The sequence below is a fragment of the Ctenopharyngodon idella genome, chromosome 13 (genome assembly GCF_019924925.1).
Source record: "Ctenopharyngodon idella isolate HZGC_01 chromosome 13, HZGC01, whole genome shotgun sequence".
Classification (NCBI taxonomy): Eukaryota; Metazoa; Chordata; class Actinopteri; order Cypriniformes; family Xenocyprididae; genus Ctenopharyngodon; species Ctenopharyngodon idella.
In genome coordinates this window covers 29040358-29058853 of record NC_067232.1, presented here as the reverse complement: position 1 = coordinate 29058853, position 18496 = coordinate 29040358, and the positions used below count along the sequence as shown (strand labels likewise).

Here is an 18496-nt window from a genome sequence, read left to right as displayed (position 1 = left end):
AACTGTGTTTTGTACCACAATGGTCGTGATCTGTACATCTGGTATTTGGTGTGAGATATTTAATATTTTCTGCCTTGTTGTTCTTCATCAGAAGAGGAATTTAATTAAATAAGTGTAAATAAATGTAAACCCTCAGATAACTTCTCAGTGTGTTTTGGCAGGGTGCTCCAGGAAGAAAAGGCCCACTAGGATTCCCGGTAATGTAGCATGAAGAACATGCCAAGAATTATGTTCTATTTCATTCTTTTTTTAACCCTTTCTATTCTACTTGCTTATATTTTAATCTATTTCATTCTTTTTTTAAAGTTTGTTTATTCTAATCTACTCTTAAAGAGTTAGTTCACCCAAAAATGAAATTTCTGTCATTAATTACTCTCCCTCATGTCGTTCCACACCCGTAAGACCTTCATTCACCTTCAGAACACAAATTAAGATATTTTTGATGAAATCCAAGAGGTTTCTGATCCCCATGAGAAAGCAACATAATTTCCACATTTAAGGTCCAGAAAAGTACTAAAGACATCGTTAAAACCGTCCACGTGACTGCAGTGGTTCAACCTTAATGTTATGAAGTGACAAGAATACTTTTTGTGTGCAAAAAATACAACAACAACAAAAAAAACATTAAGGTTGAACCACTGTAGTCACGTGCACGGTTTTAACGATGTCTTTACTACTTTTCTGGACCTTGAATATGGTAATTGGAATGTGGTAATTACGTTGCTTTCTCTTGAGGATCAGAAATCTCTCGGATTTCATCAAAATTATCTTAATTTGTGTTCCAAAGATGAATGACAGTATTACGGGTTTGGAACGTCATGAGGATGAGTAATTAATGACAGAATTTTCATTTTTAATTGTAACAAATTCTGGTGTTTATTATATTCTTGTATCCTGATTCATTGTTAGTATTATTAACTGTTATTATATAATCTATTCAATTTTTTCAAAATTATTCTGTTCTTCTCAGTTCTGTACTAATATACTATTCAATTCTGTTTTGTCTATTTGTTTTTGTTCCAGCATTCTATTTTCTTATCTGTTCTATTCTGTCCTTTTCTAATATAATATGTTCTGTTCATTTCTGCTGAGGTAATGTGTGTATCTGTATAGGGTGAATCTTCAAATGAAAAAGGAGAAGCTGGACAGCCAGGGCCTCCTGGTTACCCTGGACAAGTGGTGAGAACTGGGACTGTTCACCCTCATTTAAAAAGAAACAGACAACAGATTTCAGATGTTAATGTTTGAATTTATGTGTTGTGTCATGCCTCTCTGATCTTTTTTTTTTTTCCCAGGGACCACCAGGTGGAAATGGGGCTCCAGGAGAAGGTGGTCATTCAGGTGTACCTGGAATTCCGGTGTGTATTCGAATGTTTAAACTAGATGCATGTTCATGTATTACCCTTAGAGCAAAAAAAATTATGATATAAAACACAGAGAGAAGAATACAGTGAATATTGAGAGAACCGTCTGCTTTCATAGGGTCCCTTTGGTCCTTCTGGAGCTAAAGGTTCAAAGGGAGGTCGAGGACCCAGAGGGCCAAGGGTATGTAAGACTGATGCATCTATGTTTACTTCTTCCTTCTTTCTCTTTTCCTGACTCTAGGAAACATGCATTTCTTAAAGTGCCTCTATTATGCTTTTTCGAATCTTACCTTTCATGCAGTGTGTAATATAGCTGTTTGTAGGCCTGTCGCAATAATCAATATATCGACTTATAAACACACAGCGCTCAAGTTCTTCAACTTTCGAAAAACACACCTCTAGAAAAATAGATTTAGCAGCATCATCTTCATCGGCGGTCACTCACTCACAGCGAGTATGACTGTCCTCTCTGTTGGGTTTACTTGTGGGTCTTCAGATGGCTGTAGAGACCAATCAACGATATCCATACTTTGGTGCAGTGTGGGCAGGGGAGAGTGGTGATAGTTGATGGTGGTTGAGCCTTTTTTCTTTCTCCTTGCGAAGCTGTCGCTTTGTCTCTGCGGCACATTGGAGTTCTATTTCATGACGTGCTGCACCTTCTTGCATGGATTTCTTCCAGGAGCTTCTGTCCCCAGTTGTTCCCAGTTGCTTGATGTGATATGGAATTTCTTCAGAATGGCCTTCATATTGCCCTTATAATGTTTCTTTTGCCCACCAGTTGCTCGACTACCTTTAGTTGGGAGTACAGGATCTGTTTGGGTTGATGTGTATTGGACATGCGGATAGTGGTGATGCTGGTCATTTTGGCTTCCTCCAAGATGCTGATGTTGGTGCGTCTGTCCTCCCAGCTGATCCTCAGAATCTTTCGTAAGAATCTTTGATGGTATTGTTCCATGGCTCTCAGGGGCCTGCTGAAGATGGTCCATGACTCGGCTCCATACAGCAGGGTGGGGAGGACAACGGCTCTGTAGACCGGGAGTTTTGTTTGGCTTCAGCAGGCCCCTGAGAGCCATGGCAACTGGTGGGCAAAAGAAAAGTTATAAGAGCAATATCAAGGCCATTCTGAAGAAATATGGTCACTATTAGAGCGTCCCTGAGCTCTGAGGGAAGTTCTTCTTTTTCCCAGACTTTGAGGATTAGGGCATGAATGTGGTACAGGAGCTCTGATCCACCTTCCTTTAAGATCTTAGCTGGGATCCCATCCGGACCGGTGGCCTTGTTGTTCTTAAAGGGTTAGTTCACCCAAAAATGAAAATAATGTCATTTATTTCTCACCCTCATGTTGTTCTACACCTGTAAGGCCTTCGTTTATCTTCGGAACACAAATTAAGTTATTTTTGATTAAATCCGATGGCTCAGTGAGCCCTCTATAGACAGTAATGTCATTGAACTTCTCAAGATCCAGAAAGGTACTCAAAACATATTTAAAACAGTTCATATGAGTTCAGTGGTTCAATCTTAATATTATAAAGCAACGAGAGAAATTTTTGTGTGCCAAAAAAACAAAAAAAAGACTTTTCATCAATATCTAGTGATTTCCGATTTCAGAACACTGCTTCGAATCTTTTTTCAAATCAGTGATTCAGAGCGCCAAAGTCACGTGGTTTCAACAGTTTGGCATTTTGACACACAATCCGAATCACTGATTCGAAACAAAAGATTCGAAGCAGTGTTTTGAAATTGCCCATCACTAGATATTATTGAAAAGTTGTTATTTTTTTTTTTTTTTTGGTGCACAACATTTTTTCTCTTCGCTTTATAATATTAAGATTGAATCACTGAACTCACATGAACTATTTTAAATATGTTTTGAGTACCTTTCTGGATCTTGAGAAGTTCAATGACATTACTGTCTATAGAGGCCACACTGAGCCATCGAATTTAATCAAAAATAACTTAATTTGTGTTCCGAAGATGAACGAAGGCCTTACGGGTGTAGAACAACATGAGAGTGAGTAATAAATTACGTTATTTTCATTTTTGGGTGAACTAACCCTTTAGGGCTTCTGATGGCATCCTGAACCTCTGTTACAGTTGGAGGATCCCCCATGTTGTAGTGATCAGCAGGCAGACATGAGGGCAGACACCCCCATTACATCAATAGTCCCCTTTCATCTGCCATAATGAAAAGCACAGGACTCCAAAACTCACACCTCCAAGAGACGCAAACAAGGAAATAGATAGTCTAGCAGATAAGCCTGCAAAGACCATCACACTGACCATTTGTGCAAGGGAAGAATGAAGATGTTAGCATGTCATTGAACAGAATGATCCTGTCACCATTTTGCCCCATTGTTCACCCCCGTCCCTCAGTCGTAAGAACTGAGGTGTGAACTGAACTCCACTAACCAAACAGGTTTGCCATGTGGCTTGAAGTCACAAAGGACACAAAATGGACTCTCAATGGACAAAATGGAGCAAATCTTCTCCAATTCTATTAACAGAACTGTATATACTTAATGAGTGTTGTTTGTGTACATGAAAAATATACAAACTTACATATTAAGGTATACATGAATGCATAGGGTAGCTCAGCATAACCCAATGATGTTTTATGCACGATGCCTAGGTTAATCTGAAATTGGAAAGTGATTTATGAATAGGAAAAACCTTAAAGACATTGTTCTAAACATGAACTTTAAGCTATGCAAATGAACCTCATGCAAGAGAGCGGCCATCCAGTGGCCACCTCTGACAGCATCAGCCAATCAAAACACTGGATCTGAAAGGTGCCAGTTTGCATCTCCCTCCTTCTCGGGACAGATTAAAAGGCTTTTCTCTAAGACAGTTCCAGTTTTCCGGGTTGCTGCAGGTTCCCGTTCTGGTTCCAGGCTCCAGTTCCTGTTCCAGTCCCGGTTCAAGGTTCTGGTCCCAAGATGTGCTAAGCTAAGTCCAACTCTACAGAGTTGTGAAATTGCTCTCTCAAGACTCTGAAGCTCTAAAGAGAGAAACAAGGAAGTTCTGCAAGAAGTGAATTTGGGGAGTTTGAAAACTGCAACGGAGACAACGACTACAAGCTTAGCCCCCCATCTTCAAAATATCTTCTGCACCAACTTCAAAATCCTCTCATCAGAGATCCTCCAGATCTGCGTGTTCCAGACTGCCCGGATCTGCACTGAGTTCAGAATCTATAGATCCTTCCATCTGCGTGTTCCAGAGAAAAAGGATCATCTGCACAGACATCAGAACCTTCAAGGCTTCTTCAAGGCTGCTTCTTCTGCGTGTCCCAGGAAAAGGACCTTCTCTGTGCTCCAGGAGTTCAACGTTCACAAGTACTTCGTGTTCAAGGCTGTGAAACAGATTCTAACTCCTTTCTTCCCACTGCAACGCTGCCCAGCTCAACAAGTGGAGGACGTCACCCTTGGATTCAGCACAACCAGGAAGACGTAAATATCAGTTACCAAACCTCTTTCCAGAGACCTTGGCATTAGTGTATATTGTTGGTATATGATTATCTGATTTGCATTAGATTTTGCATAGCTGATATTAGTTAATACACAAATAATCCCTTGGTTTATTTGTTGAATTCAGAATAAGGTTTACCTTATTTCTTCTAGAGAAACTACAGTTTATCTTTCCATAAGATTAACTTGTAACTGCCATAGTAACATCCTACTCATTCACTTGCATTTATCAATCTTTTTGCACTTTATCCATTCATAAAATCCATTTATTGAACTTGTGTCTTCCTTGTGTTGATAATACAGTAAGAGGCTCTACAAGTTAACGATATCTCACAAATCGTTCAGATTGGTCAGATGATGAACTTCCTCCAATTTATATAATTGTAATTCAGTCAACAATCTTCCATGATTGTTCTTTATTGTTCTTTATTGACTCAGTATTAATATTAATACAAAATATTAATATCTAAGACCATAAATAACTACATTTGTGGTGCCCTCGCGTGAGGCTAGTCCAAAATCACTACAATGTCTTCTCTGATGGGACTTTGGGGTTGTGTTTGGTAATGTCTTTCAGTTAAGCTGTCACTGTTGAGGAGTTCTTGGAGGTGCTCCTTCCATCGGGCGTTAATGGACTCATTGTCCTTCAGCAGCTCATGCCCTTCCTTTGTGCGCAGGGGGTTTAGGCCACGGTTGCTTGGACCAAAGACAGCCTTGGCAGCACTGAAAAAGCCCCTGGTTTCACCAGAGTCTGCCAGTCTCTGGATTTCTAGAGCCTTTTCTGTCCACCAAGAGTTCTTTAACTCCCTTGCCTGTCTCAGGACATCCTTGGCTCTTGAGTGAGAAAATCTTTTGGCCTTCCAGGTAACATCAACCAGGCACGAAAGGCTTTCCTTTTCTTGGAGATTAGTTGTTCTATCTCTGTGTCATTCTCATTAAATCAGTCCTGGTGTTTTCTGGACTTGTACCCAAGAATGGTTTTGCAGATATCAAGTATGGTAGACTTTAACAGACTCCAGTGCCCTTCGATGACATCAGGGTAGTCTTGTTGGAGGCTTTCCCCAAGAGAGGCCTGAAGTCACTGCTGGATGGCAGTTTCATCAAGGCTGTCAAGGTTCAGTCTTGGTCAGATCTGCTTCTTTTGAGCTCTCCTCTTCCTCTTGAGTTTAATTGACATTGTGGAGTGGATGAGGCGATGATCTGTTCAGCAATCATCTGCATTGACCATGGCCCTTGTGACGTTCACGTCACAGCGGTCCCTGGCTCATACGATGAGATGCCACTGTTTGGAGCAGGGGTGTCTCCAAGATGACTTAAATTTGTTTTTCTGGTGAAAGAGCATGTTAGTGATGGTGAGGTCATACTTGGCACAATTGCTGAGAAGCATAACTCCATTAGAGCTGATGTTCCTGATGCCTTCCTTTCCTGTAGTGCCCTTCCAGGGGTGTTGATTCCGGCCAACCCTGACATTGAAGTCGATTAGGAGAATAATCTTATCTTCCCTGGGGATTCTCGACATTGTCTAATCTAAGCAGGCGTAGAAGGTCTCTTTTACTTCCTCTTCATAGTCTATGAAGCGGATGGTCATGAGCACCAGGCATCATCATGAGATGCTCACTAATTTCCACAGGAAGTTCATAGAGGTGGCTGATAAGCTGGTTCCTAATGGCATTTCCAACAGCATTTATCCTGGGCTCATCAGCAGCTTTTCCTTTCCAGAAGAAAGTGTAGTCTCCTCTCCGGTTTATCACTGGTTGCACTATCCATCAGTGTGCGCACATTCCAGGCTCCAAAGTTCATAGTTTTGTGTTTCTGACTGTGAATGGTGATCCCTCTGGATGCAGTAATCCAGTCAAGAGGTTTGAGACAGGCTATTTTTAGGGCACCTTTTCTAGTCCCTTCTCTATGTGGGGTGAGCAGAGTTGATCCTAAAGAGGGTTACTCAGTCATGAGTGCAGCTGCCAAAGGGCTCTTTCTGCCTCGTTCCATGAGCCCAGTGACTGAATCTAGCACTCACCATCTAATGTGCCAGTTTATGACAAGGGGCTTCCGGATCTCACAATCCTGCCCCAGTCGCCACTTTCTGGTCTCCATAAGACTTAAACCAGGATGTTAGAGTGGTTTCCAAAAGAGGACGCCTGTGTGTGATTTTGTTTAGCGTGGGGAGACTGGTGTACAGACAGCCACCACATAGTCCTTGTCAGAACTGGGTCAGAATCCAGTGGCATGGAGTTCAAGATGACTGGGGGCCCTTTTCTGCTGCAGCCTTCATCCACCTTCCCAGCCATTGTGACGTTCCCGTAAGGCCAGCCATCATCCTCTGCCTGCTCCACCGCTGAGGTCTTGGTTGGATTGCTCTTTGTCAGGGACTTCCCCCTTGACCTTACCACCATGGGTTGCCTTACCAGGAGCATAGGTCCAGACGGCATTGCTCTTGGGATCACAGGACCACACAAGCCTCTTCACCATGACAAGGTGGCAATCCCCTGGGACCTCATTTATAAAACTTTCCGTAGATTTCATCCTAAAAGTGTATGTACGCGCAAAAGCTTTATAAATCCCAGTCAATATGGAGCTTATGATGCATAACCTCATCTGCATATCATTTCCATGCATATTCCCATCCACGTGACACCATGGTTAACAATGTCAAAGGTACAAGACATTGGAAAATATTAGATATGGACTATAAATACCATTTGTGCAATACACTACATTGATAAAAATCATCCAATATCCTTTTTATGTTTTAGAATAAATATATCAAAATATACATAAAAACAAAATTGTATAAAATACTTCAGATAAAGGTTTTAGAATAGGAGTTGATTCATTCATTTCCACTGGCCAAATAGTATTTTAATTGTTTTAAACAATTCAAATCAAATTTATGCAGTTTTACTGATAAGGTGAACATATCTTTTAGGAAGTTTACAGGCTGTTTTTAGTGGAAACAGATAGGCCTACTTATTTATTGCAGTGTAAATACAATTGTCTGACTCGGCACGTCACTGACAAAGTATTTTAAAAAGGAACCGTGCAAATCTTACCGTTTTCCTCATTATATCCTTCAAATAAAGTGCTAATTGTTTGAAGATGCCTTCACACGACATGAACACCTCCATGCAGCTGTGGTTATACAGTAAGATATTATCATTGGACCTATTCAAACTGGGCAACGGACCGTTCGACCACCGCATCCAGCAGTGTCTGCCATAATATCGAAGTTAAGTGTGCATCACTGATCGTTGTTCTCACTAAAATATTGTCATAACATCTGCAGTTTAGTTTAAAGAAGAATTATTGTGCTCCTAGCGCTCCTCGCTGTCATTAAAACAGCGTGTCACAGGAAAAGTGATCGAAAGTAGCACATCTACTGTATCTAGATTCATATACTTTTTGTTTAACTTCTGCGTAATGACAGCTTGTAATTTCAGTGCTTATCGCCATTAGTGAAAGTGTAATATTAATGTAAATGTGTATATCAAAATGAAAACGTGAGTTTCCATGCGAGTTTAAATCATTCTTTTATTTCTTTAAACTGTTATTGTGAACATGCACTGTATTTATAATTAGGACTCATAATGAGAATTTAAAGTGGTTTTCCCTCATCTGCCGTCAGTCCCTCAGCTCACCATCGGTGTCGCCAAACTGCTCTGTCTCCAAAATGTTCGTACACATGGGTCAGAGTTTGCGTGTTCCTGTCAAGTTTGTTTTTACAAATCACAACTTATGCGTAGGAACTGGCGTACGCCTCTTTCAGGGCCTGTTTTGTGCGTACGCAACGGTTGTAAATGAGGCCCCTGGAGAGGATTAGGCAGCAGATATGGCCTGAGACATCTATGCCTTTGTTCATATAGACATCTGACTGCTAAGTACGGTTTTTCAACAATAGTGTGCACCCTTACTTTCAAGGAAAATACATGGAAAATCTCCATATAAATGCCTTTTGTGCATTTGCAAGTGTGTTTGTTTTTTTTCTATTTGTTATTTTGCACTTTTTGTTAGCAAAGGTTTATTAATTATTTATTCAACATTATTATTTTTTGACACTTCAATTCCAGCGTCTAAATATTCTTAAGAGTTTAGTTCATTGTCATTTAAAAGTGCGTAGACCTATTTCAGGGGCGTTTCTAGAGTTTTGACCACTACTGGGACACAGGCCCCCCAGTAATTTTGTCAGAGTAGCTCTAAATTTCTATGACCCACTGGGAAATTAATCAGCTGTAAACATTTTTTATGTATCAAAAGTGGATACGGTTTGGTTGATGACAATTAAAATGACCTTGGAACTCTGTTTTACCATGGACATTTTTAAACAATTACTAATAACATTAACTTTATCAATGCAAGGTTACATTTTACTTGATACTTGACCATACCAAATTTCTATCAAAATTCATTTAAATAAACAAAGAGAGACCAAATCATCAAACAAACAGCTTTAAGACTCTTTGAGAAATGAGGTGCTATGCAATGTATGAGAAAAATTAAAGTGTTTTTTGACCTTGGATGCATGTAAACCTATTACAGGAGACCTCCAAAACAACATTAGGAACCTTTAAATAGCATAAGAGGGGCATTTTAAACTTTTACTTTAAACACAAATAGCCTAGAAATGTAAGCTGACCGGAATTAATGCGGTTCTTCTGAGTGATCACTTCAGATCTGAATACCAGAAGCATTACAAGGTTTGACTGGCTTTAATTAGCCAAATTAATGAAAAACCTGGTTAGTGTACAGTATATTATGTAATACTGCTAAGGCAAGTTTGTGCTCAAGTGTGCCTGCTTGTGTTTAGGGTCTACCAGGTGACGCAGGGATCAAGGGAGCGCTGGGGCCAGAGGGATTCAAAGGGCCTCCGGTCAGTTGGTGCATTTGTGCTTTTTTGACTTTGACTGTTAATGTCCATCTAAATTTTATGAAATAATTTGGTGTGACTTTCCAAAATAATGTATGACTTTATGTAATCAGGGACAAGATGGAAGAGATGGGTATGGACCTGCTGGGCCCAAAGGACGCAAGGTACCTGTGTTATGTACATTGACTGGAAATCTGTTTCAAGATCATATCCTAAAAGTGTCTTTAATTTTTCTATTTTACCATGTTTTCTGGAGTATAAGTCACTTTATATCATCTGAAACATGACTTAGAGTACATTCCAAAGCAACTTATTTGAACTTATGCAATCACGTCCAGCATACATAACACAAAGCACACATTTGGACTCTCTCATTGGCCCAGTTTGCGAGCCCAAGTGTATTTGTATAGCTCATTTCCAACACGCCATTAGTTTTGCTTTAAATAAATTTAACGGATTTGTTGTGGCGTTAGATGAACTAAAATAATAATAATAACTAAAATAATAACTAAAATACATGTTCAAAGTGTTTATAATGTTTGTAAAAATCATATTTTATTTACTGGTATTTTAATAAAATAATAAAATCTGACTTGAATAGTAATGTGACATGTTTTCCAGAAAATACAGTAACTTGTTTTCTCTCTCAATTTCGTTTGTGTGCTTTTATGGATATTCATTTAACAGAATAAATTTGCTTTTAGGGAAACAATGGATACTTTGGCCTCCCTGGTTTGCAGGTGTGTTAAAGCTCATCACTAGGCATTTTATGTAATTGTGTAAATGATAATAATAATCATTTTAAATTACTATAACATAACATTATTAATAATAGGGTGAGGATGGTACCAAAGGATCCAGTGGAAATAAAGGACACAAAGGTTATCGAGGAACACGGGTACAACTTAATTTTTTTTTTTTGTACATTTATTAACCTTTTGAAAAGTTAATGTACAACAAGGCAATCATTTTATTTGTCTTTTTTAAAGTATGTGCATAATAACATTATAGAGAAGGTTCTGTATGTATGCAATATGCTGTAAAGTTTATGCCGTGTTATGTATTGATGTGATCAGGGGAACGCTGGTCGTCCGGGTATGCCAGGTGCTCCGGGAGAAAATGGGATGGACGGACACAGGGTCAGACATTTACAAAAACATTCTTATATATTAAATAAATATTAATTTAATTCACAAAATGATGTAAATCAGGTGTACTGATTTTTTACTTAAACTCAATTTTATTTTTAGGGTGAAAAAGGACTTCCTGGAATCAGTCCGATGCCTGTAGGTTCCTATAACTATAAATGATCTTTAAACAGTATTTAAGTACTAGGTTCATAAAATTTCATTATTTTCTTTCTGTTCTTCTCAACATAAAGGAATGTGACCTGGTCGAATACATACGCAAAAACTGCGGTAAGTTCAGAGCACCAGATATCCAAAGAATGCCAAGCAGAATGACTGCTAGTGATTTTCAGACATTAAGATTATTTCATTGAAATATTTTATTTGTCTCTCCATGATCTCTTAGATTTGCCATTTAGCTTGTTAAACCTTGAAATCATCAACTTTATCTTTCATTTTGTGTCTCCACAGCTTGCTGCGCTGGTATGCTTTGCCTTATATTTTAACTACATTTCAATGCCTCATTTATCAATAACTTTCCAAGTCTTTTATAACCGTAAACTTTTTACAAATAGTGAATGATTATTTAATTTTTTTTTCCAACAATGCTTTCAGGAAACCGTTTCCAGTGTCCAGTTTACCCCACAGACCTGGTGATAGCCTTGGACATGTCTGTAGGTGTATCTTCTGAAGTGTTCGAGCGGATGCGTTCTGCTGCTCTCTCCTTACTGGAAGACATTTCCATTGCGGAGACAAATTGTCCACGGGGAGCTCGGGTGTCTGTGATCTCCTACAACAGCGAGTCCAGGAACCTGATCCGTTTCGCGGACCACCATAAGAAGAAGACCCTTCTGGAAGCTCTAAGAACAATCGCTGTAGAGAGAACTACAAAAAACAGGGACTTAGGACAAGCCATGCTGTTCGTGGCACGGAACGTCTTCAAACGAGCCAGAAAGGGCAGACTTATGAGGAAGATGGCTGTGTTCTTCACAAACGGGCCATCGAATGATGAATCAAGACTCGCCACAGCAATGCTGGAGTTCAAGGCGGCAGACATTGGCCTCGGAGTGATCGCTTTACAACCTGCTGACGGTGTGAGCCGAGCAATGCAGGTAGATATGAAAACCATCGGATGTGGATACGCCAATATACACCGATCAGGCATAACATTATGAGCACTGACAGGTGAAGTTAATAACACTGATTATTTCTTCATCACGGTACCTGTTAGTGATGTTAGGTACAAATTGTGATGGCTAGATGACTGGGTCAGAGCATCTCCAAAACTGCAGCTCTTGTGGGGTGTTCCCAGTCTGCAGTGGTCAGTACCTATCAAAAGTGGTCCAAGGAAGGAACAGTGATGAACCGGCGACAGGGTCAACAGACGAGCTACTGTAGCTCAAATTGCTCCAGAAGTTAATGCTGGTTCTGATAGAAAGGTGTCAGAATACACAGTGCATCAGTTTGTTGTGTATGGAGCTGCAGACCAGTCAGGGTGCCCATGCTGACCCCTGTCCTCCGCCGAAACAGCCAACAGTGGGCACGTGAGCATCAGAACTGGACCACGGAGCAATGGAAGGTGGCCTGGTCTGATGAATCACATTTTCTTTTACATCATGTGGATGGCCGGGTGCGTGTGCGTTGCTTACCTGGGGAACACATGGCACCAGGACGCACTATCGGAAGAAGGCAAGGATCTGCTGTTAACATCTTGGTCCAGATACCACAGCACATCTTCAGGGGTCTAGTGGAGTGCATGCCTCAACGGGTCAGGGCTGTTTTGGCAGCAAAAGGGGGACCAACACAATATTAGGAAGGTGCTCATAATGTTATGCCTGATTGGTGTATTTAGTGACTGTGAAGACAAACAATGAGTACTGCACTTTCACAAATTCATATATACAGTATCTCACAGAAGTGAGTACACCCCTCACATGTTTGTAAATATTTTAATATATCTTTTCATGTGACAACACTGAAGAAATGACACTTTGCTACAATGTAAAGTAGTGAGTGTACAGCTTGTATAACAGTGTAAATTTGCTGTCCCCTCAAAATAACTCAACACACAGCCATTAATGTCTAAACCGCTGGACACAAAAGTGAGTACACCTCTAAGTAAAAATGTCTAAATTGGGCCCAAAGTGTCAATATTTTGTGTGGCCACCATTATTTTCCAGCACTGCCTTTACCCTCTTGGGCATGGAGTTCACAAGAGCTTCACAGGTTTCCTCTGGAGTCCTCTTCCACTCCTCCATGACGACATCACGGAGCTGGTGGATGTTAGAGACCTTGTGCTCCTCCACCTTCTGTTTGAGGATGCCCCACAGACGCTCAATAGGGTTTAGGTACCCTCAGCTTCTTTAGCAAGGCAGTGGTCGTCTTGGAGGTGTGTTCGGGGTCATTATCATGTTGGAATACTGCCCTGCGGCCCAGTCTCCGAAGGGAGGGATCATGCTCTGCTCATTCATAGTTCCCTCAATGAACTGTAGCTCCCCAGTGCCGGCAGCACTCATGCAGCCCCAGACCATGACACTCCCACCACCATGCTTGACTGTAGGCAAGACACACTTGTCTTTGTACTCCTCACCTGGTTGCCGCCACACACGCTTGACACCATCTGAACCAAATAAGTTTATCTTGGTCTCATCAGACCACAGGACATGGTTCCAGTAATCCACATCCTTAGTCTGCTTGTCTTCAGCAAACTGTTTGCGGGCTTTCTTGTGCATCATCTTTAGAAGAGGCTTCAGTCTGGGAGGACAGCCATGCAGACCAATTTGATGCAGTGTGCGGCGTATGGTCTGAGCACTGACAGGCTGACCCCCCACCCCTTCAACCTCTGCAGCAATGCTGGCAGCACTTATATGTCTATTTCCCAAACACAGCCTCTGGATATGACGCTGAGCACGTGCACTCAACTTCTTTGGTCGACCATGGCGAGGCCTGTTCTGAGTGGAACCTGTCCTGTTAAACCGCTGTATGGTCTTGGCCACCGTGCTGCAGCTCAGTTTCAGGGTCTTGGCAATCTTCTTATAGCCTACGCCATCTTTATGTACAGCAACAATTCTTTTCAGATCCTAAGAGAGTTCTTTGCCATGAGGTGCCATGTTGAACTTCCAGTGACCAGTATGAGAGAGTGAGAGCGATAACACCAAATTTAACACACCTGCTCCCCATTCACACCTGAGACCTTGTAACACTAACGAGTCACATGACACCGGGGAGAGAAAATGGATAATTGGGCCCAATTTGGACATTTTCACTTAGAGGTGTTCTCACTTCTGTGTCCAGCGGTTTAGACATTAATGGCTGTGTGTTGAGTTATTTTGAGGGGACAGCAAATGTACACTGTTATACAAGCTGTACACTCACTACTTTACATTGTAGCAAAGTGTCATTTCTTCAGTGTTGTCACATGAAAAGATATAATAAAATATTTACAAAAATGTGAGGGGTGTACTCACTTCTGTGAGATACTGTACGTATAATTAGATAGAGAAAAGTAATGCGTATTTGGCGTGCTGTCCGGGGGGAGGGCACCGAGCTCGGAATTTTGGCTCGAACCCAGAGTACTCCCCCGGATGTGGTAAAAATAGATAGAACTAGAAGTGAGGAGATGGGGTGGTGGAGGGATGCTGATAAACTCAACGAACAGAGGTAAGTCTGCAGTATATATACCTCTTGTTGTTGGTTGATTAGCTGAATGCTTTCCACTTGTGCTAATTAGGTAAATTATCTGCACCTGCTCCTCCCGAATTTTGTTAATAAAACGTCATTTAGTTGGTGGCTGAAAACATTAACAAATTAGCTCAAATATCTAATAAACAAACATCTAGAATTTTTAATTCTGTGTTTGTTTGAAATCCCTAGAAGAATGTGGAACTTTCTGCTGTTTTCTGTGCCCTCAGATTTCCACAGAAGTGGAATGTCCGTCATTCACAAACTTCTATACATCCACATGGAAGTTTGTTTATTGGGTTTTTGGATCGTTTGCTAACACTCTCAGCTATGAATAAGCAGTGGTGGACAGTAACGAAGTATTTTTACTTTGTTACTGTACTTAAGTACATTTTTCAAGTATCTGTACTTTACTCGAGTGTTTTTATTTTGAGCAACTTTTACTTTTACTTTACTACATTCCAAAGCATAAGATCATACTTTTTACTCCACTACATTTCATAAAACATATCGTTACTCCTTATTTTAAAATGAAGAAATCATCACATGCTCAAAGTCACAAAAGCGGTGTCCGATTCGTGCACGAACTGATTCTTTTCAATCATCCTGTTAAATCGGTTCACAAATCACATCAACAGTTCATTCACGAATTGGACGATATTGCAGCTGTTCTCGAGTCAACAACTCACTGATTCAATGATCTGTTCAGAGTGAGTCTCCAGTGAATGAATTTCACTGTCTGACTGAAAATTAGCCAAGAACTGGAGGATCCTCTGAGTGCATGCACGACTAACGGTGAAAAAGTAAGTCAGCCTTCTAATGTTGAATTTTAGGATGAATTATTGTAACTGAAAATCATATTTAGGTCACAACTGTCAGTTGTTTTTGAGCTAAATCTGCTGTAAAGGGCGATCTGTTTAAGCGCACTGAAATGCTTTAATGCGACACGTCCACATCAATGTGTCTACAGATCGCGATCTCGATTCAAACAGATCAAATCACATTTTAAAACTAACTTGCTGCTTCAAATAACGGTTGTATCGATTACATCGTTACGCCACTAGGAGGCGACAAATGACTGTAAAAATGTATTTTACATTGAATGATTCATTGAAAAGATTTGTTCAAAAACATTGATTCATCCAGTAACGAAACAAGTGAAATAGTTATGAGTGAGTCATTAAATCATTCATTCAAACCCATTTTTTTTTTTTAAATTAATCAATTAAATATTTTTAAATAGACTGCAGCGATTAATATTTTGTCCTCTAGTAAATAATTATACGCAATTTTGTTTAGTTGTCTATTCAGAATCATGGGAGAATCATGATTCCTATTTGAAAGAAACAAATAAAAATCTTGATTCTCATTTTATCCAGAATCGTGCAACTCTAACACCAATTAAAATAACACATGCGCGTTCATCTTCCCCGCTGCTGCAGCAATTTTTTAAAATGTTTTGTATTTAGCCCTATATGTTTAATCTGTTTTTATATTGTTTGTCAACACACATTACATATTATGTATCTGCATCCACTAATCTTCCATCCATACTGAGTAGTGCTGGCTATTTGACAATTCATAATCATTCATAATTATTTTGAGCAATAGGATTATATAAAATATAAAATAAAATCAAATTATATAAGTGGCCTATATAAAACTACAAAATAAACATTCATCAATCAGTACTTTTTTACTTAAGTACATTAAAAATCAAGTAATTTTGTACTTCCACTCAAGTAAAATTGAAAAGGAGCACTAAATACTTTCACTTGAGTAATATTTTATGAAACATATCTGTACTTTTACTCAAGTACTTGATTTGTGTACTTCGTCCACCACTGTGAATAAGAGTCATCTCAGCTCCATTTAACACGTTTTACCATGTTTAAATCCCACAAGCAGCACAGATTCCAGCTAATTGTTAACAGCCCACACAGAATCTGTTTCCACAGAAATCTACATTTCTACAGAATTGGGAGGCCCATGATTCACAAGCAGATGTGTCAGAATTCTTTATGGAAGTTCAGATTAAATCTTTTCCACAGAATTCTTCAATTTTCCCACCTGGGCCTAGTCACTGGGAAAGAAAAAGCATGAACCATATCTGTGTACAGTGGTTATTAATTCACTTCAAATGTTTGTCTTAGGTTGACGACACGAGAAGCTACATTATTGTTGATGGCAGAGGAGTGAATCGCATTAAGAAGTGCCTCATATGTTTTGGTAAGCTCCAGTGCAGACACATACACTACTGTTTATTACTCCTGTCTTCAGCGTCACATGATCCTTCAGAAATCATTCTAATATGCTGATTTCATTTTTTTTTTTTTTTTTTTTTTGAAAACTGATACATTTGTTTTTTTAGTATTCTTTGATAAATAGAAAGTTCAAAACAGCAGCATTTGTTTGAAATAGAAATCTTTTGTAAAATTTTAAATGTCTTTACTGTCACTTTTGATCAATTGATTAAATGAATGAAAGTGACAGTGGCTCTGTTTGCACGCTCCTTGTGTGAAGTCTGTTTCAAAATGTAAGCACCGTAATTATGCTACCTTCTAAATTATGTCATTTTATTCAAATTCTAAGGCAGCAACAAGTATCCATTACAGAGAAGTCAATCCTATAATGCATTGCAACAATGTTCAATCCGTGATGGTGGACGAAGATAGAGTAATGTGTGATTTAAAAAATTATTTTGACCAATATTTCTGTGCATTTGAATGCTTACTAGAGTGTCATGCCATTATCTTCTCAACGAGGAGCTGTTTTTGTATGAGTTGCTGCCTGTGTAGAGTGTTCCAAATCGGTCATTTATGAGGTTCTACTTCAGTTAGGGTGCAGCCTTAGAAGGCATCTGCTTATATAGGCAGGTTTTGTAACATGGATGTCTTTGATTACAAACCAACTGTGTTTATTCTCCTCCAGATCGTTGTAAACCAGACCCAGAGTGTGGTGTAATTCTGCGGCCACAACCTCTACAGATGGACTTGGACCTGTCTTTGCTGCTGGATGCGTCTAATAACCTGAACACCCAACAGTATTCAGATGCGAAGGAGCTTCTTCTGTCTCTGTTAGACCGGATCGGCGTGAGCAACGAGCCGAGCAGAGCGGACAGGAAAACCAGATTGGCCGTCTACCAGCAGAGCTCTGTTTATGGCTCCTCTTACCTCAACGAGGAGTTCAGCTTCACTAAATTTAAAGAACGCAATATCATGAAGCGGCATATTACTAGTAGAGTGAAGCAAGTGGGCGGGACATCCCATCCTGAGTTTGCTTTGGAGTGGCTGATTACTAACATTATCCTTAAAGCAGAAAGACCACGAAGCAAACGAATGGTTGTGGCTGTTTTTGGTGAAAACTCTGAGCACAGCAAAGCTCAGCTTGATTATTTGTCTAGATTATGTAAGTGTCACAATGTTGTTATGTTTGTCCTCATGGCGGGACACAGATTCGACTGGAACCGGATGCAGGAGCTCACCAACTCTCCTCTGGAGCAACACCTGGTATTCCTGGATGACAGAGAGTACGCCACACGCTTTGTTTACGCCTTCCTGCATATGTTCCACAGTAAGGAATATTCATGGACATGTTAGCATAAGACCCGTGTGATAGAACTGCTTACTAACCAGAGCTGTGTTTCCCAAAAGCATAGTAAGCCTAAGATGTTCATACAACAATTGCCACCAATGCTTACGATGCTTTTGGGAAACACGGCTCTGGTCTGGTGTGTAAACTTGCGTACTCTTTTAGCATTTTCCGTGAAGAATATATGAAACTCTCTATATGATCTGCTTTCCTCTTTCTCTGGAATTAAACAGATGCTAACATACTCTTTCATGCTTTGCAACAAATATTTACGTCTTAAAAAAATGTGCTGTAGTGTTTCATCACCCTTTGAGTAGTATTATCATTTATTATAATATTTTTATTAATATTTTGAATGGGTTTTTTTATATTTTCTGTTTTTAATTTTAGTTTTAGTAATTTAGATAT

General features: G+C 39.8%; 2 protein-coding genes across 6 annotated transcripts in view; both read left to right on the top strand.

Annotated features, from left to right (window-relative positions):
- LOC127524378 (collagen alpha-6(VI) chain-like) overlaps positions 1-18496 on the top strand; it is a 121686-nt gene that overhangs the window by 37181 nt on the left and 66009 nt on the right. The window lies entirely within an intron of this gene.
- The window catches only part of LOC127524379 (collagen alpha-6(VI) chain-like), a 56349-nt gene that overhangs the window by 31805 nt on the left and 6048 nt on the right, over positions 1-18496 (top strand). For 2 of the 3 annotated variants that reach the window (XM_051915799.1, XM_051915798.1), the window contains exons 25-39: positions 162-197; positions 1114-1179; positions 1296-1358; positions 1483-1545; positions 9630-9692; positions 9803-9853; positions 10394-10429; positions 10525-10587; positions 10766-10828; positions 10940-10975; positions 11071-11107; positions 11288-11299; positions 11432-11928; positions 16651-16726; positions 17429-18070. In XM_051915799.1, coding sequence (XP_051771759.1) covers positions 162-197; positions 1114-1179; positions 1296-1358; positions 1483-1545; positions 9630-9692; positions 9803-9853; positions 10394-10429; positions 10525-10587; positions 10766-10828; positions 10940-10975; positions 11071-11107; positions 11288-11299; positions 11432-11928; positions 16651-16726; positions 17429-18070 — 1804 coding nt within the window. The remainder of the gene's footprint in view (positions 1-161; positions 198-1113; positions 1180-1295; positions 1359-1482; positions 1546-9629; positions 9693-9802; positions 9854-10393; positions 10430-10524; positions 10588-10765; positions 10829-10939; positions 10976-11070; positions 11108-11287; positions 11300-11431; positions 11929-16650; positions 16727-17428; positions 18071-18496) is intronic. The other variant, XM_051915800.1, reaches the window with a different exon arrangement.